The following is a 25,964-nucleotide window of genomic DNA, read 5'->3' as shown; positions in this document are numbered from 1 at the left end:
TTTGATGTAGTCAAAATTATTTATTTTACATTTTGAGATTCTTTCTATGTCTTGCTTGGTTTTAAAGTCTTTTCCCCTCCCAAAGTTCTGACATGTATTCTATTCTGTGTTTACCCAATTTACTTATGGTTTCCTTCTTTATGTTTAAGTCACTCACCCATTTTGAATTTATCTTGGTGTAGGGTGTGAGGTGTTGATCAATTCCTAATCTCTCCCACACTGTCTTCCAATTTTCCCAGCAGTTTTTATCGAATAGTGGATTTTTGTCCCAAAAGCTGGGATTTTTGGGTTTACCATATACTGTCTTGCTGAGGTCTCTTTCCCCCAGCCTATTCCACTGATCTTCCTTTCTGTTTCTTAGCCAAATTTTTTTGATGCTTTGTAATATAGTTTAAAGTCTGGAACTGCAAGGCCCCCATCATATGTGTTTTTTTTTTCATTATTTCCCTGGATATCCTTGATCTTTTGTTATTCCAAATGAATTTTGTTATGGTTTTTTCTAAATCAGTACAGAAATATTTTGGGAGTTCAATGGGTATGACACTAAATAGATAAATAAGTTTGGGCAGGATGGTCATTTTTATTATATTGGCTTGTCCTATCCTGAGCAATTAATGTTTTGCCAGTTGTTCAAGTCTAGTTTTAGTTGAGTGTTTTGTAATTGTGTTCATATAGTTCCTGTGTTTGTCTTGGGAGATAGATTCCTAGGTATTTTATTTTGTCTAAGGTGATTTTGAATGGGATTTCTCTTTCTAGTTTTTGCTGCTGAGCTGTGTTATGGAGATATATAGAAAAGCTGATGACTTATGCGGGTTTATTTTGTACCCTGCAACTTTGCTAAAGTTGTTGATTATTTCCACTAGCTTTTTGGTTGAATCTCTAGGATTCTTTAAGTAGACCATCATGTCATCTGCAAAGAGTGATAACTTGGTCTCCTCCTTGCCTATTTTGATGCCCTCAATTTCTTTTTCTTCTCTAATTGCTACTGCTAGTGTTTCTAGTACAATGTCAAATAGTAGAGGTGATAATGGGCATCCTTGTTTCACTCCTGATCTTATTGAAAATGCATCTAGTTTATCCACATTGCAGATGATATTAGCTGATGGTTTTAGATATATACTGTTTATTATTTTTAGGAATGACCCTTCTATTCCTATGCTTTCTAGTGTTTTTAATAGGAATGGGTGTTGTATTTTATCAAAGGCTTTTTCTGCGTCTATTGAGATAATCATGTGATTCTTGTTGGTTTGTTTGTTGATGTGGTCAATTATGTGGATGGTTTTCCTGATAGTGAACCAACCCTGCATCCCTGGTATAAATCCTACTTGATCATGGTGGATGACCCTTCTGATCACTTGCTGGAGTCTTTTTGCTAGTATCCTATTTAAGATTTTTGCATCTATATTCATTAGGGAGATTGGTCTATAGTTTTCTTTCTCTGTTTTTGACCTGCCTGGTTTTGGAATCAGTACCATATGTGTGTCATAAAAGGAGTTTGGTAGAACTCCCTCTTTGCTTATTATATCAAATAGTTTGTATAGTATTGGGATTAACTGTTCTCTGAATGTTTGATAGAATTCACTGGTGAATCCATCAGGCCCTGGGGACTTTTTCTTAGGAAGTTCTTTGATAGCTTTTTGGATTTCATTTTCTGATATGGGATTATTTAAGAATTCTATTTCCTCTTCTGTTAGTCTAGGCAGTTTGTATTTTTGTATATATTCATCCATATCACCTAAATTGGTGTATTTATTGCCATATAATTGGGCAAAGTAATTTCTAATGATTGCCTTAATTTCCTCTTCATCGGAGGTGCTGTCCCCCTTTTCATCTTTGATGCTATTAATTTGCTTTTCTTCCTTCCTTTTTTTAATTAGATTGACCAGTACTTTGTCTATTTTGTTTGTTTTTTCGAAGTACCAGCTTCTTGTCTTATTTATTAAATCAATAGTTCTATCACTTTCGATTTTATTAATTTCTCCCTTAATTTTTAGGATTTCTAGTTTGGTTTTCTGCTGGGGTTTTTTAATTTGATCACTTTCGAGTTTTTTTATTTTATTTTGCATTTCCAATTGATTGATCTCTGCTCTCCCTAGTTTGTTGATATATTCACTCAGGGATATGAATTTACCTCTGAATACTGCTTTGGCTACATCCCAAAAGGTTTGAAAGGATGTCTCACCACTGTCATTTTCCTTGATGAAATTATTAATTGTTTCTATGATTTCTTCTCTAACTAAACGATTTTGGAGTATCATATTGTTTAATTTACAATTAGTTTTTGATTTGGTTTTCCATGTAGCCTTACTGATCATTATTTTTATTGCCTTGTGATCTGAGAAGCCTGCATTCATTATTTCTGCTTTTCTGCATTTGTGTTCTATGTTTCTGTGACCTAATGTATGGTCAATTTTTGTGAATGTGCCATGTGGTGCTGAGAAGAAGGTGTATTCCTTTTTATCCCTATTTATTTTTCTCCATATGTCTATTAATTCTAATTTTTCTAAGATTTCATTTACTTCTTTCACCTCTTTCTTATTTATTTTTTGGTTTGATTTATTTAAATTTGATAATGGTTGGTTTAAGTCTCCCACTAATATGGTTTTACTGTCTATTTCTTCCTTTATTTCTCCTAGTTTCTCCATTAGAAATTTGGGTGCTATATTATTTGGTGCATACATGTGGATTAGTGATATTTCCCTCATTATATAAAGTCCCTTTTAACAAAATATAATTACCTTCCCTATCCCTTTTGATCAGGTCTATTTTTGCTTTGGCTTTATCAGATATCATGATTACCATTCCTGCCTTCTTTCTGTCAGTTGAGGCCCAGAAGGTCTTACTCCATCCTTTAATTCTGACCTTGTGGGTGTCAACCCACCTCATGTGTGTTTCTTGAAGACAACATATGGTAGGATTTTGGATTCTAATCCATTCTGCTATTCGTCTACTTTTTATGGATGAGTTCATCCCATTTACATTCAAGGTTATGACTGTCATTTGTGGACTCCCTGGCATTTTGATAACCTTCCCTAATTCTTATCTTTTTTCCTTCGGCTCTACCTTTTAGTCCAGTGATTTACTTTGAATCAGTCCCCCTTTTCCCCTCCCTTGATATGTTTCCCTTTTTAGTCCCTCCCCTTTTATTCCCTCTCCCTCCCCCCTCTTTTCCCCCCCCCCTTAGTTTTCCCTTCTCCCTACCCTTGTTGGGTAAGATAGAATTCAAGATCCCAATGGATCTGGATGTTTTTCCCTCTCAGAGCTGATTTTCTGAGAGTAAGATTTAAGTAAAAACTCACTTCCTCTCCTGATTATAGGAGTTTTCTTCCCCTCCCCTTCCCATGTGAATCTTTGTGTGAGAATGATTATTTTATTTGGTCTTTCTTTTCCCCCTATTTACACATTACCTTTCCCCCACCTGTTAGTATATATAGATTGATATAAATGTAGTCCTTATAGAAGAGAGTTTGAGTAAATGAAGAAGATAACATTTTTCTCCTTTTCCCTTTCCTTCATATTTACCTTTTTCATGTATTCCATGCTCTTTGATTTTCAATATCGAACTTTCCACAGAGCTCTAGTCTTTTCATTGCAAAAAGTTGGAAATCTTCTATTTTGTTGAATACCCGTACTTTCCCTTGGAAGTACATAGTCAGTTTTGCTGGATAGCTGATTCTTGGTTGAAGACCCAGCTCTCTTGCCTTTCTGAAGATCATGTTCCATGCCTTACGATCATTCAGAGTGGAACTTGCAAGGTCTTGTGTGACCCCAATTGGAATTCCTTTATATCTAAATTGTCTTTTTCTGGCTTCTTGCAGGATTTTTCCTTTTGTTTGAGAGTTTTGGAATTTGGCAATTACATTCCTGGGAGTTGTCTTTTGGGGGTTTAGTGTAGAGGGTGTTCTGTGAGCTCTGTCAGTGACTGTATTGCCCCCTTGTTCTAGAATCTCTGGGCAATTTTCTTTGATTATCTCTTGTATTATGATGTCGAGTTTGCCATTTATTTCTGGCTTTTCTGGAAGTCCAATTATTCTTAAATTATCTCTTCTCCCTCTATTTTCCAAATCTGTCACTTTGTCAGTGAGATATTTTATGTTCTCTTCTAATTTCTTGGTCTTTTGGCTTTGCTTTATTAGTTCTTGCTTTAAAGCCTGGTTTTCCTTTTCAGTTTGGTCAAACTGGTTTTGTAGATGCGTAAATTTCTTTTGCATTATTTCCCACTTTTCCTCCCAGAAGGCTTCCATCTTTTTGATCATATCAGATTCAAATTCTTGATGGGTTTGTGGAGAGTTTCCATTTCCTTTGGAAGGTTTCAGAGCATTTGCTTGTGTTTCCTCTTCTATCTCCTCTGTGTTTTGTATTTTTGCTCCATAAAATGTGTCCAAATTCACCCCCTTCTTCTTGTTTTTTTTTTTTTTTGAATTTTGGGACTTTTGTGCTTCTGTGGAGTTTGCCATCTCTATCTGAGTGGGGGGGATTAACTTTTCTTATCTCTGTCTGGTGTTCAGAGGTTTTAGCCCTAGGCAGATTGTACGTTCTATGCAGTTGTTGTTCTGTGTTCCCAGGAAGCCAGGAGTTGCTGGTGTGTCCCTGTTACTGCCCTCCTCTCCTCGGCACCCTCCTGATGCTTCTCCATTGCCTTACTTCCACACTCTAAGCCTAGCTTGGCCCTTGTTCCTGTGCCTTAGCCGGTCAGCGCCTGCACTCTGTGGGGGGAGGGGCCGCGGCTTCCTGGATCTCGGAGGGCTCCTAGTGAGATTAGCTTTCCCTGGGTTGTATTTAGTATGCCTTGAGGCAGGGACTTTTTTCATTAGACTCCGATGGAAGGATCCAGCCAGGGGGTTACAAGCTCCCCCCTCTCTCTCTGTTTCCCTGCTGTCTGGGTGCCCCCTCGACTGGGTTAGGTTGTTTTCAGGATGTGGCCTTCAGAATAGCCAGCTCCCGAGGCCCTTTTGCCAGTCCTGAGGGTTGCTGTTGTTTCAGAAGACCCTGCTCTCTGAGGGGGAGGGGCCTCGGCTTCCCTGGGCTCAGGGCTAGGGCTCCTGATAAGAAGATTAGTTTTCCCTGGGTTGAACTGAAACTCAGATGGAAGGTTCTAGCCAGGGGGTTACGAGCTCCCCTGTCTCTCTGTTTCCATGCTGTCTGGGTGCCCCCTCGACTGGGTCAGGTTGTTTTCAGGAAGCAGCCTTCAGAATAGCAGGCCCTGGGGTCCTTTTGCCAGTCCTAAGGGTTGCTGTTGTTTCAGAAGACCCTGCTCTCTGAGGGGGAGGGGCCTGGGCTTCCTGGAGCTCTGGGCGGGGGCTCCTGATAAGATTAGCTTTCCCTGGATTGAATTGAGTGTGCCCTGAGGCAGGGACTTGAGACTTGGATGGAGGGATCCAGCCAGGGGGTTACAAGCTCCCCCATCTCTCTGTTTCCCTGTTGTCTGGGTGCCCCTGCGACTGGGTCAGCGATCATTTTGAATTTCGGTGTCCTAGGAGCATTTGGTTTGAGATCGGTAAGGAAGGGTTTCAGGAGATCTGAACTTTAGCTTTCTCTAAGCTAACTCACTGTATTCAGTGAGCCCGCCCCTGTGTTCAGCATGCCCACTCCCATGCTCTGTGATCTCTTCTCGCCCATGCGCAGGAATCTCCTGTAAAACCGCTCTGAGGGGTGGAACTCTGGTATTTTCTGTCAGTTTCCAGGGAGCCTGGCTTGCCCCCCCTCACTACAGGGAGGGGCAACACTTTGGCCTTAGGCAGTTTTTACACACTCTCAAGACTCCTCATTGCAGGGAACCCACTGTCTGTGCGCTTACCAGTGCCCAGGGTTCTCCCATGAAACCGCCCTGAGAGGTCGTTTCCTAGCAGTCTTTATATCCCAAAGACCCTGGTGTGCCCCCCCCCAGACAGAGATGTTCCTCACTCATTCACTGTCCCAGTGAGGGCTCTGATACTCTACTCTGGTTTGGTGGGGGATGTCAGGAAGGAGGAAAGGGCATTTCAGTTCACGTTTGTGTGCAGGTTTTTCCTCCTTCTTATAGTGTGGAAATGTTCAAACCCCACATACCTTTGTTTCTGTGGGGTACTGGAGAGTCCCTCCATTCTTCCAAAGGTGATTTTTATGCTCTTTTGAGGTAGTCTATTTTGCTCGATCCAGGGGAGAGGAAGCGATTCGCATCTAGATTGCAGCCATGTTTACCTGGAAGTCCTGATACTGTTAATTTGCTTTTCTTCTTTCCTTTTTTTAAAATTAGATTGGTCAGTACTTTGTCTATTTAGTTGTTTTTTCAAAGTACCAGCTTCTTGTCTTATTTATTAGTTCAATAGTTCTATCACTTTCGATTTTATTAATTCTCCCTTAGTTTTTAGGAACTCTAATTTGTTTTATTCTGGGGATTTTTTAATTTGTTCACTTTCAAGTTTTTTGAATTGCATGTCCAATTCATTGATCTCTGCCCTCCATAATTTGTTAATATATGCACTCAGGGATATGAATTTTCCTCTGAGTTCTGCTTTGGCTGCATCCCATAAGGTTTGAAAGGATGTTTCGCCATTGTCATTTTCTTCAATGAAATTATTAATTGTTTCTATGATTTGTTCTCTAACTAACCGATTTTGGAGTATCATATAATTTAATTTCCAATTGATTTTTAATTTTGCTCTCTGATAATCATTTTTATTGCCTTATGATCTAAAAAAGGTTGCATTCAGTATTTCTGCTTTTCTGCATTTGTATGCCATGTTTTTATGACCTCGTGTATGGTCAATCTTTGTGAATGTGCCATGTGCTGCTGAAAAGAAGGTGTATTCCTTTTTGTCCCTATTTATTTTTCTCCATATATCTATTAACTCTAATTTTTCTAAGATTTCATTTACATCTTTTACCTTTTTCTTATTTATTTTTTTATTTGATTTATCTAAATTTGATAGTGGTTGGGTCAGGTCTCCCACTAGTATAGTTTTACTATCTATTTCCTCCTTCAATTCTCCTAGTTTCTCCATTAGAAATTTGGGTGCTATACCATTTGGTGCATACATGTTGATTAATGATATTTCCTCTTTGTCTATACTCACTTTTATCAGGATGCATTTACCTTCCCTATCCCTTTTAATCAGGTCTATTTTTGCTTTGGCTTTGTCAGATATCATGATTGCAACTCCTGCCTTCTTTCTGTCAGTTGAGGCCCAATAGGTCTAACTTCAACCTTTAATTCTGACCTTGTGAGTATCTACCCATCTCATGTGTGTTTTTTTAAAGACAACATATGGAAGGGTTTTGGATTCTAATCCATTCCACTATTCATCTATGTTTTATGGGTGAGTTCATCCCATTCGTGTTCAAAGTTATGATTGTACATGGGATTTCCCAATCATTTTGATATCCTCCCCTAATTCTGACCTTTCTTCTTTTGCTATAACCTTTTAAACCACTGGTTTACTTTAAATCAGTCCCCCTAGTTCCCTCCTTTGGTGTGCTTCCCTTAATGGCCCCTCCCTTTTTTCCCTTCTTGTTTTTTTGGGGTGTCTGTTAATTTCCCTCCCTCCTCTCCTTCCCTCCCTTTTTGTATTCCCTTCACCCCTACCCCCTTAGTTTTCCCTTCTCCCTTATCCTGTTGCATAAGATAGAATTCAAGATCCTAATGGATCTAGATGCTCTTCCCTCTCAGAGTTGATTTCACTGAGAGCAAGGTTAAGTAACACCAATTAGCACTCTTTTCTTCTCCTTCTTATAAGAAAATTCTTCCTCTCCCTGTCCCTTGTGTATCTTTGTGTGACAAAGATTATTCTATTTAATTTATTTCTATTTTTTCAAGTATATCTTAGTACCATCATTGATTCCCCTGCATCCCTTTTTTTTTTCTCCAAATCATCTTAATGCCCCAAGCTTTCCCTATGAGTGATTCTTCTGATTACTCTATTAATACATACAATTTTTGAGAGTTACACATAACATTTCCCCCGTATATTAACATATATAATTTGATGTAATTGTAGCCCATACAGAAGGGAGTTTGAATAAAAGAAAAAAACATTTATCTTTTTTTCCTTTCTTTCATATTTACCTTTTCATGTTTCTCTTGCTCTTTGTGTTTGGAAGTCAAACTTTCCACTGAGTTCTGGTCTTTTCTTTACAAATACTTGGAAATCTTCTATTTTGTTGAATGCTCATACTTTTTCCTGGAAGTATATAGTCAGTTTTTATTGATAGGTGATTTTTAGATTGAAGACTCAATTCTCTTTCTTTTCTGAATATTGTGTTCCATGCCTTGAGGTCTTTTAGTGAGGAAGCTGCCAGGTCTTGTGTGATCCTGATTGGTGCTCCTTTGTATCTGAAGTTTCTCTTTTTTGCTGCTTTGCTTCTCCTTAGCTTGGAAGCTCTTGAATTTAGCAATTACATTCCTGGGAGTTGATTTTTGGGGATTTAGTGTGGAGGGTATTCTATGAACCCTTTCAATTTCTATTTTTCCCCCTTCTTCAAGAGCTTCAGGCCAATTTTCTTCGATTATTTCTTGTATTATGGCATCAAGATTTTTGTTTACCTCTGGTTTTTCAGGTAGACCAATGATTCTCAAATTGTCTCTCCTTCCCCTGTTTTTCTGGTCTGTTACCTTGTCAGTGAGATATTTTATGTTTTCTTCTAATTCGTTAATTTTTTTACTTTGCTTTATTCATTCTTACTGTTTTGCAAGATCATTGTTTTCCAATTGCTTAATTCTTGTCTTTAAAGACTGGTTTTCCTTTTCAGTTTGGTCTGCCCTGCTGCTTGAGGCTTCAAGCTATTTTTCCAATTGGGAGTTCTTATCTATCAGATTGTTGACCTCTCTCTGATTTTTTTCCCATTTTTCTTGTCAGTAGGTTTCCATCTTTTGGATAAGCTCCAATTTGAGTTCTTTCAGTGCCTGTGAACAGTTTCCATTTTGGGGGGGAAGGTTTTGATTTTGTTTGAATTTCATCCTCTTTTTCCTCTGTAGCCTGGGTTTTCCCTTCTTAAAAGTTTTCAAGTGTCACTTTCTTCCTGTTCTTCTTGGAGGGTTGGTCTTGGGCACAATGAGCCATCCCTTTGGTGGTTTTCCCTTTCCTTTTTAGTTAGAAATCTGAGTGAGATAGGCAAATTTTCTGTGGAGTTATGTGGCGAGGCTTTTGCCTGAGGCAGGTTCTGTCATTTTCACAGCCTCCACAGTTTGCTAGAGGGCCCGCAGTCTGTGCTCTCCAGTGCACAGGGGTCTCCTGTGTAACTGCTCTCAGGGGTAGATCCCTGGCAGTCCTTGTCAGTTCCCAAGGACCCCCGTGTGCCCCCCACTCACTATAGCGAGGAGTGGGGATTTTGCCTCAGGCAGGCTCTGGAATCTCCATAGCATCCACAGTTTGCAAGAGCACCTGCGGTCTGTGCTCTCCAGTGTGCAGGGGTCTCCTGTGTAACTGTTCTCAGCAGTAGACCCCTGGCAGTCCTAGTTAGATCCCAAAGACCCTGTTGTCCCCCCCCCCCACTCACTACAGAGATGTCCCTTGCTCACTCACATTCTCTGGTGAGCATTCTGGTCCCAACTCTGGTTCCTTAGGTGAGGTGGGGGAGGGTAGTTCAGATCACATTTGTGTGCGAGCTTTTTCTCCTTCTTATAGCATGGAAATGCTCAAACCCCATGTACCTTCAGTGTTGCACTCTACTGTAGAGTCTCTCCGTTTTTCCAAAGATGATTTTTATATTCTTTTGAGATAGTCTATTTCATTGGGTGCTGGGAAGAGAAAGTGATTCACGTCTAGATTGCAGCCATGTTTACCCAGATGTCCCCTATGATGCTTTTTTTAAGTTGTTCTGCTAATAAAGAGGATTTAAGTTGAGATTAATAACAATCTGTCCACACAATTTGAAGCTAGATGGAATGGCAAATGGCAAATTTCTTTCTTCCAGAAGGCCTTGGGATTAGGAGCTCATGAAAATGCAGAGAAAGACTTCAAAGACTAATGGGATCATTGATTTTATAGTTGTAGAAACTCATAATATCTTTCTTTTTATAGGTAGGGAAAGCAATGACCAAGATATTGAATGATTTGTTAAGGGTTTTTGCAGCTAATTAGAGAAAGAGCTAGAACCAGAATACAGGACTTTTGATTTCTCAAAACCTCTTACATTATCTCCTCCCCCTTCCCTCTCAGCTTAAGGATCTTATCTTCTACTTTATTGAGAAAATAAAAGCCATTCTTCATGAGTTCCATCTTCCACCCTATTCTATATCTCAAAGTTACTCTTTAGCGCCCTCTACTTTTTCCCAGGTTTTGAAGAAATAGTAGTTCATCTCATTGCCAAGGTCATCCTTTCTGCTTATAACCTTGATCTCACTTGATCTCATTCTTTCCTATGTTCTCCAGGATATCTTTCTCTCTTTGTCTCTCTGCTGCTGTCTCTGTCTGTCTCTGTTTCTCTCTGTCTCTTTGTCTCTCTGTCTCTCTCTCTGTGTCTCTCTCTCTGTCTCTCTTTCTCTCTCTCTCATACACACACACACACACACACACACACACACACACACACTAGACATTAACCACTCCCTGATTTGACTCTTACTAAGTCCCAGTTGTTTATTGGTGATTTTTTAATTATAAATAGATTTAAAAGATAGATAGACAGAGAAGTGGAAATAGATAGAGGGATAAATAGATAATAGATTAGAAAGATAGAAATAAAGATAGATAGATAGATAGATAGATAGATAGATAGATAGATAGATAGATAGATAGGTAGGTAGGTAGGTAGATTCAGAATGAGGAAATGCTTCTAAGGTAGCTGCACAGTAGAAAATTAACTACATGAAAAACCTGAGTCAAAAAATAGGAGAAAGAGAGAAAAAACCCTCAAGTCACAAAGATCTTTTTATCCTTAGGCTAGTGTAGTATCCAGCATTTGGATGATAAAAGCTGGGATTGCTATTGGTGTTCTGACCTTCACTATTCATGCATATTTATGTTTGGGAAACTAAAATGAGACTTCATGTTAGCAACACATAGTAGTCACATTTAACTGTTATCAGATCCAATTTTTGTTCATCCTTAATCACCAATGTCATATGAGAGCCTATTTGCTATTCCTCTTACTCAGTGCTTTATCTCCTTTTTATAATGCATGTTTCCCACTGTCCTTTCTGATCTCTGATTCTTAGTTTCCTGGTCTCCTTTAAACTCAACAGAATCAATAAATCAATTTATACAATAACATTACAAATACAAGTATTTTTGAAAGACTAAGAAACTCTGATCAATACAATGATAAGCCACATTCCAGAGAACTCAGACAGCTGATAGTCTAAGGCATTTTGGGGGAGGAGGGATAGAAGATATGATCTATGTAGGAATTTATTTTGCTTGACTATATATGTTGGTTATAGGAGTTTTGTTTCTCTTGCTTTATCAACAGAAAGAGGAAATGAAGTAAGAGGGGAAGTGCAGAAATGAAAATAAAATAAAATTGCTTAAAAAAATAAAGAATTCATATGCTAACACCTCCAGAAGGGCCTCCCTCTGCACCAAAGCCTCTAGTTTCATTCCTTTAAAAGCTGTCATCCATCTATTCTGAATTTATCTCAAATGTATTGATTTAAATATATTGTCTTCACCATTCAAATAAATGTAAGCTTTTTGAAAGAAGGGACTACATTTTTTCTGTGTCCTTCCAAGGCTTAGGTGCAATGCCTAGAACATAGTCCTCAGAAGAACTTAATGAATACTCACTGATTGATTTGATGATATTGGTAAGAATATGATTTGAGGTACTGTCACTCCTTATTAACATGTTCAGTAGAATGTTTTTTTCATCCCAATCCAAAGACTGAAGACTCCCCCATCTCATAGCCAATACACATCCACTCATCTTGAACATCTCCTAATGAGCTAGCTTCTTCCCTGCTACCTAGGAACATGTCTAAATCATCACTCAACTTTCACCAACTCTCACACCTTCAAAATATTACCCCATATCTCTCCACTGCTTTACCACTGAAATCCTTTTAAAAAATCTACCTCTTGTCTTGACTTTCCTACCTCCAAGTATTTCTCAGCCTCTGACACTCTAGATTCTCATTCCAAGTCTCTGCTGAAGTTACTGTCTCCAAGGTTGTCCAGCATCTGCTAAACTACATGGACTTTTCCTAATCCTTATCCTTCCTTATCTTCTTCTGCCTTTTAACATTCCTGAACATACTCTACTCCTTGATTTTTCATAATTTTTTAAAATTTGTTTTCCTTCTACATATTTGATCATTTTTCTCAGTTCCTTAGATGGATCATTATTCATATCCAATCCCCCAACCATGAGAGTTCTAGGTTTCTGTCTTTGTCTCTCTTCTCTTCTATTTTTTCTTATGCCCTTCCCTACCTTTTCTTCCCTTCTCTTCTCTTGTCTTCTCTTACCAGCCAGCTTTCCTATTTGTCCTTATGTCTTTCTGTCTTGCTATGTGGTATAATAGACCAGCAGCAGAAGGTTATATGTACAAAGATGCAAATCGCCAATAATTGAAGATACTAAAATAGGAAAAATTCTGTGTTCTGCATATAATGTCATGTTTCTTATTATTTCAGTTTTGGCCTACACTGGACCCTCCCATATCTGTGTATCCATGGGATGTTTCAAGGAAACCTTTGTGTCCTAAATCACCAATCAATCCATCAAAAACTGATATGAAAATAAACAAAGTCAAGAATCATCTGAACCGACTCATCCCAAAGAGGTCATTTTTCAATGTCAATACCACCACGAGTGCAGCCCACAGTGTGGCCACCATACTTAATCCTAAAGCCACCTACTGCATAGGGGATAAGCTAGATATTCTTCTAGTGGCAAGAGACTACTCGGGGCAAAGAAAAAAATATGGAGGGGACTTCTTAAGGGCCAGGATTTCTTCTCCAGATCTGAAGGCAGGAGCTTCAGGAACAGTGACAGACTTCAACAATGGCACCTACCTTATCAGTTTTATTTTATTCTGGGAAGGTAGAGTGACTTTGTCTCTTTTACTCATCCACCCCAGTGAAGGGGTATCTTCCCTCTGGAGAGCAAGGAATAGGGGCTATGATAAGGTGATTTTCACAGGCCAATTTGCTAATGGCTCATCTTGGGTTTTTTCTGAATGTGGCTTGGTTCTAAATACAAGTGCTGAAATGTGCCCATACCTGGACCCTCGAGACCAAGAAGCCTTTTACTGTGTGAAACCTCCACATGTGTCCTGTGAAGCACTAGCCCAGCTGAAATCTAAGAATAAGGCAATTTCTTATCTCAGTGACCTAGAGAAGAGCCTCTTTATCAGGTAAATAAATTTTTCTGGCACCCACCTCCATGGGCCAATATACTTGGATACTATATGTACTTAAGGACCATGAAGTTATATTTATATATTCTCATAAAGGTGTTTTATCATGTAGGCATGTGAACCTAAAACCACTTTGGACCTAAGTCTATTGTACAGGCAATAATTGTTTTTGTCCAAAAGATTTGCTACATGGCTTAAACTGTGGCTGCTGTTTCCGGAGATCTCAACTTTCCATACCACATCCCAGTATTGTTGGGGTAAATGAGGAGTCAGCTTTGTCTCTCTTTTTTCCCCCTTTCAGATCCTGGTTGTCAGTTAGGTAATTTCTGTTCCTATCTTTTTAAGGTCCAATGTAGGAGTGGAGATTTTGAAAAGCTTTCATCCTGTCAGTGTTTCAGTGTGTAGCAGTAAGTATTCTTTTTGCCATAGCAAACACTGTTTGGACACACTAATAAATAAATAATAAACAAATAAATAAATAAATGTCATTTATTTACTCACTTTCAGTCCTTCAGGGGTTTCCCACTCAGTTGCTTGCTTCTGTGATGGGAGAAACTGCTATTACTCTGAATTAATGAGCACTGAGGGAGCTAGGATTTACTATTCGTTCTCAAGAACCCACCCATTACTCCATCCCCATAAATCCATGCCTCTACTTAAGCAACCAACTTGATAATATCATTTATTGTCTTTAGAAATTGTGTAGAACTTGGGAATCTAATCTTGAAATCACAGACATCTCATGCTGGTAAGGATTTCCACTCTCTGTCTCTTGGTAAGATTGCCCTTCACTCCTTCCAGAAACAGTTGTCTATGTCAGACTTTAACACTAATTTGAGAAACTAAATTCTACTTCAACAGTTTTAATTGCCCATGGTTTTCATAAGTCTTAATATTCTTGTTTCCTGCCAGAGTATTCTTTCTCTACTTGCCTATCAGCAGTATTTAAAAAATATTTTCCTACTACTCTGATTCACTGGCTCTCCCAAGGGACAGAGACCTACTAAAGACATTAGTGTTTGTCAAAGCCCTTAGAGGCAAAGAGCTAACAAATTTATTAATTTGTTCTTTAAAATGCCAACCTGCTGCATCAGATTTATTCCAACAGTAAGTATACATTCCCTGAATATAAGATGAAAGATTTCTAATTCAGGACACAGTTCTCTCCTAGCTTTCCTCCTACCTATCTGATCATTCCTCTCTATTCTTTCCTAGGTCTTCATTCATATCAAGATCTCTAAACATAGGTGCCCCTCAAGGTTCTGTCTTGGGCTCTCTTTTCTTCTCATTCTGTTACTTTACTTTGTGATGTCATCAGCACCCATGTATTTAATGACTTCCTCTACACTGACAATTCTCAGAACTATTTTTCCTTTAACCTGCTGGCCCCATTTATCCTACTGACCTCCAACTGAAACCTCCAAATGCTTTTCAGACATCTCAGACTGGATTTCCAGTAGACATCTTAAAAATCTTATTTTTCCCTGTATACCCACCTTCCTCCTAACTTTCTCATTACTGTAGAGGGCAACAGCATCCTTCCAGTCCTTCAGGCTTACAACCTAGGAATCATCCTGAATTCCTCACTATCTCTTGCTCTGCATAGCCAAGCTGTTGCCAATACCTGTTGATTTCTCTTTTGCAATGTTTCTCAAATACATCCCCTTCTCTCTGGCATTGCCTTCACTCCAGTGAAGGCCCTTATCGCCTGGACAATTGTAATAGTCTGCCAGTGAGTTGGCCTGCCTCAAATCTCTCCCCTCTCCAGTCCATCTCCTTTCAGCTATTAAAGTAATTTTCCTAAACCTCTGGTCTGGTCATGTTATCCCCAACTCAATAAATCCTACTAAGTTAAGTCCAGTGGCTCCCTATAGCTATAGGGGCATCGAGGATGACTCCTGGCATTCAAAACTCTTCATAACAATCCTTTGCTACCACTACAGTATTCTTATACCTTTCTATCATCAGACACATACTCTTTGATCCAGTGGCACAAGCCTCCTGGCTAGTTCATGAACAAAACACTCTATGTCTTGGCTCTGGGTATTCACTATGGTTGCACCTCATCTATCAACCACACTGGTAAAACTATTCTGGCATATGGGCTAAAGCAGGTTGTGGGTAGCTGATAGGCTTTAAACCTATTGTTGACCTGGGGATGTCTACACTAAGCATGTGAAAATTTCTCCCAGTAGAATGAGCAAACAAGAACAATTTGTTCCAATGGCCAAGAAAGCAGCTGAAGCTTGAGGAGTTCTTAGGGCTTGGTAAGGCAAAAAAATCATCAAGGACATTCTACTGCTTTCCAAGCCATTGCCAATTGTCTCGACTTTTGTCTTGCCACTGGATATTGATAACTCTGCAAGAGTGAGGCTAATTTTGCACAACTCTGCTTCACTAAAATCCAATTCACAGGAAAGTCAAGATATCTCCCATTGTTATGTCATTGGTCTTCTTTGAAAATGAAGGACAAACAGCAACAACCCCATGCCACACTCTACCATTTCTGCTCCTACTACTGACCTATCTGGTTTCCTTTAAGTCCCAACTAAATTTCTACCTTCTATATCCCCTCTTAATTATAATGCCTTCTCTCTGTTAATAATTTCCTATTTATGTTATATATAACTTGCTTTGTATATATTTCTCTGCATTTCTCTGCCATATTAGATTATAAGCTCTTTGAAAGCATGAAGTATCTCTTTTTGCATCCACAGTGCTTAGCATAAAATATTTATTGATTCACTTTCTCTGTATTATTAGCATGTATTTTCAACCATTCTTAATAAAATATTTTCATTAAATAATTAATATGTAATTTTTACTGAAACATCAAGATCATTATTTCCTGGGGGTATTCTCCCAAAACAAAATAAACACCACAGTCTCAAGATTGAAAGGTATTTCAGAGGTCATCTGCTCCAAGTCATACCTGAAACTTTTCTAATATCCTTGACAAATTAATCAGTCTCTAACAGAAAAGCACCAGCAAAGGGAAACCCACTATTCATCAAGTCATTCCACTATTCCTTTGGTTAGTTCTGTTTTTCCTCATATGGAGTTTTAAATTGTCTGTTGGTCTTTCAAACTGGATGTCCCAGACACATCTCAAATTCAACATGTCCAAAGCAGAACTCACTAGCTTTCCCCAAAAACTCACTCCTCTTCTAAACTACATTATTCTTATCCAAGGGACCACAATTCCTTGTGTCCCAAGTTTGTAAGCATTATCTTGGATTCCTCCATATCCCTCACTGCACATTCATATCAAATAAGCAGTCAAATATCCCCAGTTTTACCTTCACAACCTCTCTCGTATCTAATCCTTACTCACACAGCCACTACCTTAATTCAGTCCTACCTCACCTCTCTAGATTATCAAAGCAGTCTCCTGATTATTCCCCCTGCCTTGTGTCTCCCTATCCAATATGACCAACACAGAGAGCCCAAGAACAAGACATTATATCTCCTATCTCTAGGCTCTTGTACTGGCCATATCTCATGCTTAGAAAACACTCCCTTCTCAACCTCAAAAAGTCTTTCATCCTTCAAGCATGAACTTAATCATGATTTTCAACATAAATTTTTTACTGCTATATCCCTCTTAATCTTATAGTGCCCTCTTTCATAATATAACTTTATATCTAATTGACATATGTACATATATATTTAATCTCTTTATCCCATTTGGCATTTCCTTACAATTTTCTATTTTTATTGTCTTCTCTCAAAGTGTAAACTCTTTCCAAAAAGAGATTAATTAAAATTAAATTATTTGCATTTGCATCCTCAGCATCTAGAATATAGTAAATCTTTAATAAATGCTTGTTGGATAGTTAATTGATTAAAGCCAGGTCCAGTCAGCTAAAGTGTAGTTAGCCTATCTTTGATAAGGGTGGGCTAATATCCTTTTAATCATAGCTACTACACCTAACTAACAAAAACCAGGCAAGGTATTCTCAGATGAAAATTGTAATTTCTTTATAACCCCAACAACTAAGATAACAATCATAGCATTTGGTCATAGGGAGTTTTCTGACAATGTTATGAATTTCCAAGATTATCTATGGTTCAGCTTACAAATGAATTCTGGCAAATGAAATTAAGCCAAAATAATCAATACTTCTAGACTGCTTGTTTCTATAATATTTTTGAAACCATGATTATGTTTCATTGACAGAGCAAACAATATCATTAAAAGAAAAGTGCAAACCTGGAATGTGGTCTCCAGTCCCTACTGGCTATGTCTGGAATAATGTATGGAATCTGGTCACCTGCAATTTGTCTCATTTCCACACTGAGACCCAAATGAATATCTGTTTAAAGGGAAAGCTCATTTATATCCTGGGAGATTCCACAACCCGTCAGTGGATAGAATATTTCATAAAGAACATCAAAAGTGAGTTTCAGTATTAAGTTCATGCTCAAATCTCTTTCAGAATCTGCTTTTTGGGATTTATAGGGAAGGGGATATGATCATATACTATATTTTTTCATATTCCTTAATTTCAAATCCTTAAAAAATTTTTCTCAGATGTGATTACCATTCCTTTGCATTTATATATTTCATAGACTTAATGGCAACCAGTGAGGATAAGCTGCCTCTCTTCCTTCACAGATAGTTCTCACATTATTATTCACACAGTGAATGAATTCAAATTAAAATTCAAATAGTATGACTTATATATAATTAAACTGGAGAAGGAACATCAATAGGTTTCTGCTACAATTCCCTTCCTTTAGAGAGGTTCTGAGATTCATAAACAATATAGGAGAATGATTTCTCCATTATTTTTTTTAATTAGGAATGGGAAACCCTATTACCTCCATTGACAAATTCTATTGTAGAGCCACTATTCACAAAGAGAATTCACACTCAGTGTTCCCACAGAAACCAGAAAAATTATGACTTCATCCTACCCTCAATTTTTATATAGCTGAGGCAACTGAGGAAACTAATACTGAATTAAAAAAATAAACAAACAAACCAAGAAATCAAAACCTCCAGCTATTTTATTTGACTTTTTTACTTCCTAGAAGTGATGGGGAAAGTAGATTTTCATTGATCAGGAAATACTATAAGAAATCTTCATTTCCCTAAAATATTATATTTCTGTAAATAGCCATTTCAACCAAATTCCATAAAAACACTATCAGCACCCCATTGATAAATATTATTAAGCTCTTTCTAGATTAGTTCTGTCTCTGGCCTGCTTAAGAAAAGCAGAAAAGCAACCAGGGAGTAAACTAGAACTAAAATAGGGAAACATTTCTTTCTAAATATTTGATTTCTGACACCAGGACATAGCATCTAAAGAGTATATAAACCTCAGAACTGATGTCGTCTGGGGGACAGCCTTTCCATCCATGCTGTCCTCCCATGGAACTGCTCCCCATCTTGCTGTCCCACCTTGCTATCCTCCTGGCCACTCTCAACATTACTTTCTAAATTAATAAATTTCTCTTTTTGTTTTTAAGCTAAAAAATAAATAAATAAATAAATATTTGATTTCTATGTGAATAAGATTAATATTGTCCTTATAACCACTACATTATAAAAGGATTAGAAGGCTTTATATTTTGCAACTGAAAAAGCATTTTTTAAATATTTTCTTGAGGACAATCATTTGTAACTATGTCCATGCTATTCATATTACTTTTTAAGGTGGCCAAACTTTCATAGCTTAAAGAGGTATTCTTTTACTTCCTAGAGCACAGATATTACTTTTCTACTTAAATATTTGAGCTTCAATTCAGATTGATTTTTTTTCCTCAATGGTTGTTCATTTACTTCAATTCAACAAGAAAATATTGCATGCAAATTATAGATTCAACCCCATCCTAGGCAGTGAATATATGCAATAAATAGAAGCCTCAGAGGTGGTTCTATAAACTAATCAGTCAAGAAGTACTTATCAAAAACCTGCCATGTGCCTGGCACTGTGCTAAGGATCCTTATGGGGCTTCAGAGATTTTTAGATAAGATAATATTTTTTAATGTGAGAAGGAGTAAAGAAAGTTGGACTCAGAGTCGAGGAGCTCAAGTCCCACTTCTGATACATAGTATAAGATCATGAGTAAGTTACTTCTTAGTGCTTTGTTATTCAGTCATTTCCGACTCTTCATGACCCACTTTGGAGTTTTCTTGGCGTAGATACTGAAATGGTTTTCCATTTTCTTCTCTAGCTCATTTTACATATGGGGAAACTGAGATCAACAGGATTAAGTGATTTATCCAAAGTCATACAGCTAGTAAATATGGGCCACATTTAAACCCAAATTCCCCTGACTTTGATCCTAGCATTCTATCCACAATATTATTTGAACGGAAGTTTCCAAATTGCATTAGTAGATGATATTACCTCACCAGGGAGTAATATATATGAGAAGAATCAGAAATCCAATCTATATCTTAAGTCTCCATCCCTTGAGAAAGTGTGATTACATGACAAAATAAGTTAAACAACAGCTAGTATATGATTAAATACCTTTATGCATATCTCTCATTATTCTCCACTCTTGTCCAACTAGTCTCTCATTTAGTCCTCCACATGGCAGACTCATAGAGTCAACTATATTCCCACTCACATCTATTCTATGCTTTTGCCTAACCAATCTTTGTAACTTTCTTAAATTCCATTTTTTATTCCTTTATCAGCATTGAAGTCTATTGACCTCCATGGATTTGGAAACCTCAGACGTCAGCTTGTTGTAGACTTGGAAAGGAAGATCTACATTCAGTGGCAAAAACATGGCTACCCCTTGGTTGGCTCAAATAGCTATTCAGCAAAAGAGAATGAGTACATTGCCCGTGTCATTGACAGAATAGCAGGGGACAAAAACACCATTATTGTATTTTCTCTGGGCCAACACTTTAGGTTTTTTCCCATTGATCTCTTCATTCGAAGGGCTATCAACATCCATAAAGCTATTGAACGTCTATTCCAAAGAAGCCCAGAGACAAGAGTAATCCTCAAGGGAGAAAACACAAGGGAAATGAATGATGACCCTGAGCGACTTAGTGACTTTCATGGCTATATTCAGGCTCATATTTTGAAAGATATGTTCCAGGATCTCAATGTGAGTTTCATTGATGCCTGGGACATGACCATTGCCTATGGCACTAATAATGTCCACCCACCTCAATATGTGGTGAGAAATCAGATTAACATGTTCTTAAACTATATTTGCTAAAGAAAACAGATCCTGTCAAGTTCCAGTTAACCATGAACAAATTATATCTGCAAAGATTTATACATATAGCATAAAATCAGTCAATATTTTACCACCTCAAATCAGTTAGGCAGAATTTAAAAAAAGGAAAAGAAAAGTATTTAAGAGGATGAATTTCTCCTGATATAGCCAAATTATATCTTATGATTGTTTTTCAGTTTTTGTCTCAGTGACCACTACTTCCATTGTACCAATGGCTCTACAATTTTCAGGAAGAATGTGTAATACTGACTTGCTTGCATCAGTATCAACCAGAAAAATCATAGATCTAGTCTCCAATAGTCACAAACAGATGTGGTTCTGTACTATTTGGGGTTGGAATGTTTCCAAAACTGGAGCTAACACCATGACATCAGTGCAAAGCTCAATCATCTCCTGTCCATCCAAATACACATCTGCTTGAATTGCATGATTTTGCCAGGATTTTACATCTTTACCACCTTCATCAAATTTACCACTACTCTCATTGGTTCCATTAATTTCTACATCCATTCCATTGTTCACATTTACAATCACATTATCTTCATTCATTTTATATTCTTCATTGTTTTTCATTACTATACAATCCTTAAAATTTTCAAATATTATTACATCACATTTTTTTCTACATTCATTTACATTAATTACATTTCCTTTTGTTTCAATTACATTGTTTATATATTCATTGACATTATCCTCATTACCTCCAATACCATTAACCTTAAATTTATTTTGCATTGATTCACCCATCACTTGAAAACTCTGGATACACCTTCATAATGAACATGCACCTTTGTTCTGATCTCCCTTCTGGACTACCTGGCTATACTTTGGTCTAGCTCCAGACTTTACCCAATCCTGTATAGTATTTGTATCAGGTGTTTGAACCCCTTGGCAACAAGCATTAGGACACCCATTGGTATTAACTTGTCTTTTATATCTATTCATATTATTAAAGTTATTATTATTGTTCCAGCCATTTGAATTCTATCTCCATCCATTATTATATCCATTATTAAAGCTATTTCCTCTATTTAGTTGTCTCGAGAATTGTCCCCTATAGAAACAGTCCCTTACAAAGTGGCCTCTGTAATTACACAAAAAACACCAAGAAGCTTCAGATCTCTTTTTTCTAGGACTATATTAATATTTAGGCTGCACTGATCTTAATGCTGCTATCACTTTAATTTCTTTGATCTCACTGTCTTTCACCTTTTTATTTGCTTCTTGTAATTATTTTTTCAGATCTTCTATAACACTATCCTCTTCATCTGAATTCTTTTCTTTGTCATTTGCAACCACATCACAAACTTTCCTCTTTAAATCCTCCAGACTCATTGTCTCCCAATCCAAAGTTGTTTCTAAAAAGAATTTCTCAATACAGGATAGGTATTTTTAACAAACAGCCTCCTGATGTAAGAAATCATCTCCTCTGATAGTGCATTGAGACCCAATTACAACTCAGCAGCTTCCATAAGGTTGTCCAACAATGCTGCAGGTGACTCCCCAATTTCTTGCTTAATGCATTCAAATTTTGACCAGCTGTCAGGTCTCTTCGAATTTTTCTTCATTGCTTCAATTATAGATTCCATTGCTTGTTTCAATACTTTATATTTGTACACTGAACTCAAGTCAATTTATTCATAATTCTCTGGCCATGGTGTTAGATCAGGATTATTCTGGGTTTGTTCTATGAACTGTTCCCTCTCTCTTCTAGTTGGAAGTTCTTCCAACAAAAGAGAAAAATCAGCATAATCAGGGTCAAAGATTTCAATTGCCCTCTTGAATTCACATATTACCCTATGAGGTTCATTAAAATAACTAAGGGTTCTCCTTTTAATGGCATCTAATTCAACTGAGGAGAATTTCTTATGGGATTTCAGATGAATTATCCCCCTGTCTGAGTAACAATAGGCAGGTCTCTCAAAGAAAACAATGAAGTAGATGTTGTATCCAATGCCTCAGTTTCCCTTTCTAGCCTAGAGGGAGTCTTAGGTGTTATATCACTTCCATCTGCTAATTGTCCAATATCATTCATATCAGCATTTTAAAATTCATAACCAGTACTTTCCCCATTTACATTGGTATTTATAAAAGTTATGATATTTTTCCATCATTTCAATCTTTGCTTGCATCAATATCATCATCTGCTTCATCTCAGAATCCCTGAATATCCAATTAAAAGCACACTTGATTTTATATAGTGTAACAATAAAAATCCAATTAAATTTTCAAAAGCAAACAAAATTATAGGTAAGTGGAACACACTTTCTTTAGTGTTTATCTCATCACAGGTCTTATTATATTTCAAGCTAACAGTTGGTAAAAAAGAATTCTGGGATCACAATCAATACCACATAAGGTATCAGCATCAAATAAGCATACAGCACTTCTGTTATTCCCTGTAACATGGTAACAGTCATACAAGAATAATGTGGGAATAAAACTTGATACAAAAATAGTGTTGTAAAATTAGAAGCCACTATGAAAAAAGCAAGCCTCTATCAAAGATCTGACTTGACTTCAGCACTGGATAACAGAAAGCAGCTAGTTTTGATAGATGTGACTGTGGTGCTGAACGGACAGCACTCTAGCTAGCCCCTTAGAATTTTACTGCCAGCTGGCACTTGAACCTGTCAGCTCAGAATTCCCTCTCAACCATCTGTAAACTCACTGACACTCAGGTTTGAAAAATCCCTTCCAGCCTTGCCCAAAAGTAACCAAGGTTCAAACCCTCACTGGCCCAAGGAGAAGAAAGATGAAGGTTAGGATTGAAAAAAAGAGGAGAGAAAGAGCATTGAACAGAAAAAAAGAGGTGCTGAAAACAACTTATCTGATATTTTGACAAGGAAATTGTAAATGGAAATAAGGGAAGAACAAGGCTGATGAATGGGTACGGGAGAAAGAATAAAAAGGAAAGCAGATGAAAAGGAGGCAGAGACACAGTAGATGATGCTGTTGAAGCATAGTAGGCATGGTACCTGACTCCTAGGCAGCTAGGTGCCATAATAGATAGAATGCAGTACTTGGAATCAAGAAGACATGAGTTCAAATCTTGTCTGAGGCATTTCTAGTGCTGAGATCTTGGATAAGTCACGACTTCTCTGTGTCTCTGTTTCCTCACCTATAAAATGGGAATGTGGGAATGATAATAATTGTACCTAACTCATAGCGTTGTTGTGAGGATAAAATGAATGAACAAATGTAAAGTTATTTGCAAGTCTTAAAGCACTATATAAACTGGAGTTTCTATTATAAATATCATTAATTATCTCTCATTTCTCTGGACTGTGATTGATTCATTCATCCAACTGCACTGATGCTGGCAAGTAGGTAGTTTTCTCAATTGATATGGTCACATTGCTACAACTCACATCAAGGCCCAACAGGAAACCATCATAGGGGAAATAAATCCATAATGTTCACATCTATAACCCTTGAGCCCCCAGTGGCAAGCCAAAGTGACACATTAACTTTTAAATCAGAAACATTTGTTAAACAGAAGGCAAAATAGATATGATTAAAACATCATTACACTGATAAAATTGAAACACATTTACCCCCCCCCCCCAATGTATATAATGTACATAAGAGAAAATGGACACAAACTCGCAAAGCCATAGCATGGGGGTGCATGAGTAGGGACTATATGTACCTAAAGCAATTCACAACTTTGAATTGTGACCTTGGTCTCCCTCAGAAATAGTCTGGATCAAAAGTCACTAAGAAACTTAACTGCTCATCTTTTGGATCTCTACTCTCCTGAGGGATGATGGGCTATCTTCTCTGCTTGATGCTATATTCAGGTTGCTCCTTTGCTCATCCTCATCACTTTCTTCTGGGTAGGACTGCTTGGATACTGTGCCTAGGACACTCCTCTTCTGGGCTACCAAAGAAGTGTTAAGCTCATTCAAATCATAACTCTCAGTCTGGAACCAAAGATCATTTTTAGTTCTACTCCATTGGCTGGGCTCACAGGGCAACATTACTAAGCATTTCCAGGAAAAAGTTGATACCCTAAGCCTGGGAATTTCAGTGATTTTTATTTTTATTTTTTTTAATATTATTTTATTTGGTCGTTTTCATACATTATTCACTGGAAACAAAGATCGTTTTCTTTTCCTCCCCTCCCTTCCCCCCCCGCCCCGCCCCCCTCCTTTCCCTCTCCCATAGCCAACGCATGATTCCACTGGTTATCACATGTGTTCTTGACTCGAACCCATTTCCCTGTTGTTGGAGTTTGCATTATAGTGTTCATTTAGAGTCTCTCCTCAGTCTTATCTCCTCCAACCCTGTAGTCAAGCAGCTGCTTTTCAGCGGTGTTTTTACTCCCACAGTTTATCCTCTGCTTGTGGGTAGTATTTTTTTTTAGATCCCTGCAGATTGTTCAGGGAAATTGCATTGATACTAATGGAGAAGTCCATCACCTTCGATTGTACCACAATGTATCAGTCTCTGTGTATAATGTTTTCCTGGTTCTGCTCCTTTCGTTCTGCATCACTTCCTGGAGGTTGTTCCAGTCTCCATGGAATTCCTCCACTTTATTATTCCTTTTAGCACAATAGTATTCCATCACCAACATATACCACAATTTGTTCAGCCATTCCCCAATTGAAGGGCATCCCCTCATTTTCCAATTTTTGGCCACCACAAAGAGTGCAGCTATGAATATTCTTGTACAAGTCTTTTTCCTTATTATCCCTTTGGGGTACAAACCCAGCAGTGCTATAGCTGGATCAAAGGGCAGACAGTCTTTTATCGCCCTTTGGGCGCCCTCCAGAATGGTTGGATCAATTCACAACTCCACCAGCAATGAATTAGTGTCCCCACTTTGCCACATCCCCTCCAGCATTCATTACTTTCCTTTGCTGTCATGTTAGCCAATCTGCTAGGTGTGAGATGATACCTCAGAGTTGTTTTGATTTGCATCTCTCTGATTATAAGAGATGTAGAGCACTTTTTCATGTGCTTAATAGTTTTGATTTCTTTGGCTGAGAATTGCCTGTTCATGTCCCTTGCCCATTTGTCAATTGGAGAATGGCTTGATTTTTTGTACAATTGATTTAGTTCTTTATAAATTTTAGTAATTAAACCTTTGTCAGAGGTTTTTATGAAGATTGTTTCCCAATTTGTTGCTACCCTTCTGATTTTGGTTACATTGGTTTTGTTTGTACAAAAACTTTTTAATTTGATGTAATCCAGATTATTTATTTTGCATTTTGTAACTCTTTCTAATTCTTGCTTGGTTTTGAAGTCTTTCCCTTCCCAAAGGTCTGACATGTATACTATTCTGTGTTCGCCTAATTTTCTTATAGTTTCCTTCTTTATGTTCAAGTCATTCACCCATTTTGAATTTATCTTGGTGTAGGGTGTGGGGTGTTGATCTAAGCCTAATCTTTCCCACACTGTCCTCCAATTTTCCCAGCAGTTTTTATGAAATAGTGGATTTTTGTCCCAAAAGCTGGGATCTTTGGGTTTG

At 37.7% G+C, this 25,964-nt stretch overlaps 1 protein-coding gene across 1 annotated transcript; it reads left to right on the top strand.

The window, feature by feature from the left end:
• Positions 1 to 9,108: 9,108 nt before the first annotated feature.
• LOC100032017 (NXPE family member 4) lies at positions 9,109 to 20,467 on the top strand. The gene is made up of 5 exons (XM_016433218.2): positions 9,109 to 9,213; positions 12,549 to 13,270; positions 13,619 to 13,680; positions 17,454 to 17,672; positions 19,932 to 20,467. Exons 1-5 carry the CDS (start codon positions 9,109 to 9,111, stop codon positions 20,465 to 20,467), a joined length of 1,644 nt encoding a protein of 547 aa, XP_016288704.2.
• The last annotated feature ends 5,497 nt before the right edge of the window (positions 20,468 to 25,964 follow it).

This window comes from Monodelphis domestica, chromosome 4, assembly GCF_027887165.1.
Source record: "Monodelphis domestica isolate mMonDom1 chromosome 4, mMonDom1.pri, whole genome shotgun sequence".
Taxonomy (NCBI): Eukaryota; Metazoa; Chordata; class Mammalia; order Didelphimorphia; family Didelphidae; genus Monodelphis; species Monodelphis domestica.
Note: the sequence above shows the minus strand (reverse complement) of the source record. Positions and strands in the feature narration are given on the sequence as shown.

Bases quoted from the DNA above. Each gene is read 5' to 3' on its own strand.
- LOC100032017 (XM_016433218.2), top strand. From the start codon at position 9,109: ATGTGGCGAGGCTTTTGCCTGAGGCAGGTTCTGTCATTTTCACAGCCT. The intron at 13,271-13,618 runs GTAAATAAATTT...TATCTTTTTAAG, and splicing joins GAGAAGAGCCTCTTTATCAG to GTCCAATGTAGGAGTGGAGA. The intron at 17,673-19,931 runs GTGAGTTTCAGT...TTCCTTTATCAG, and splicing joins TTTCATAAAGAACATCAAAA to CATTGAAGTCTATTGACCTC.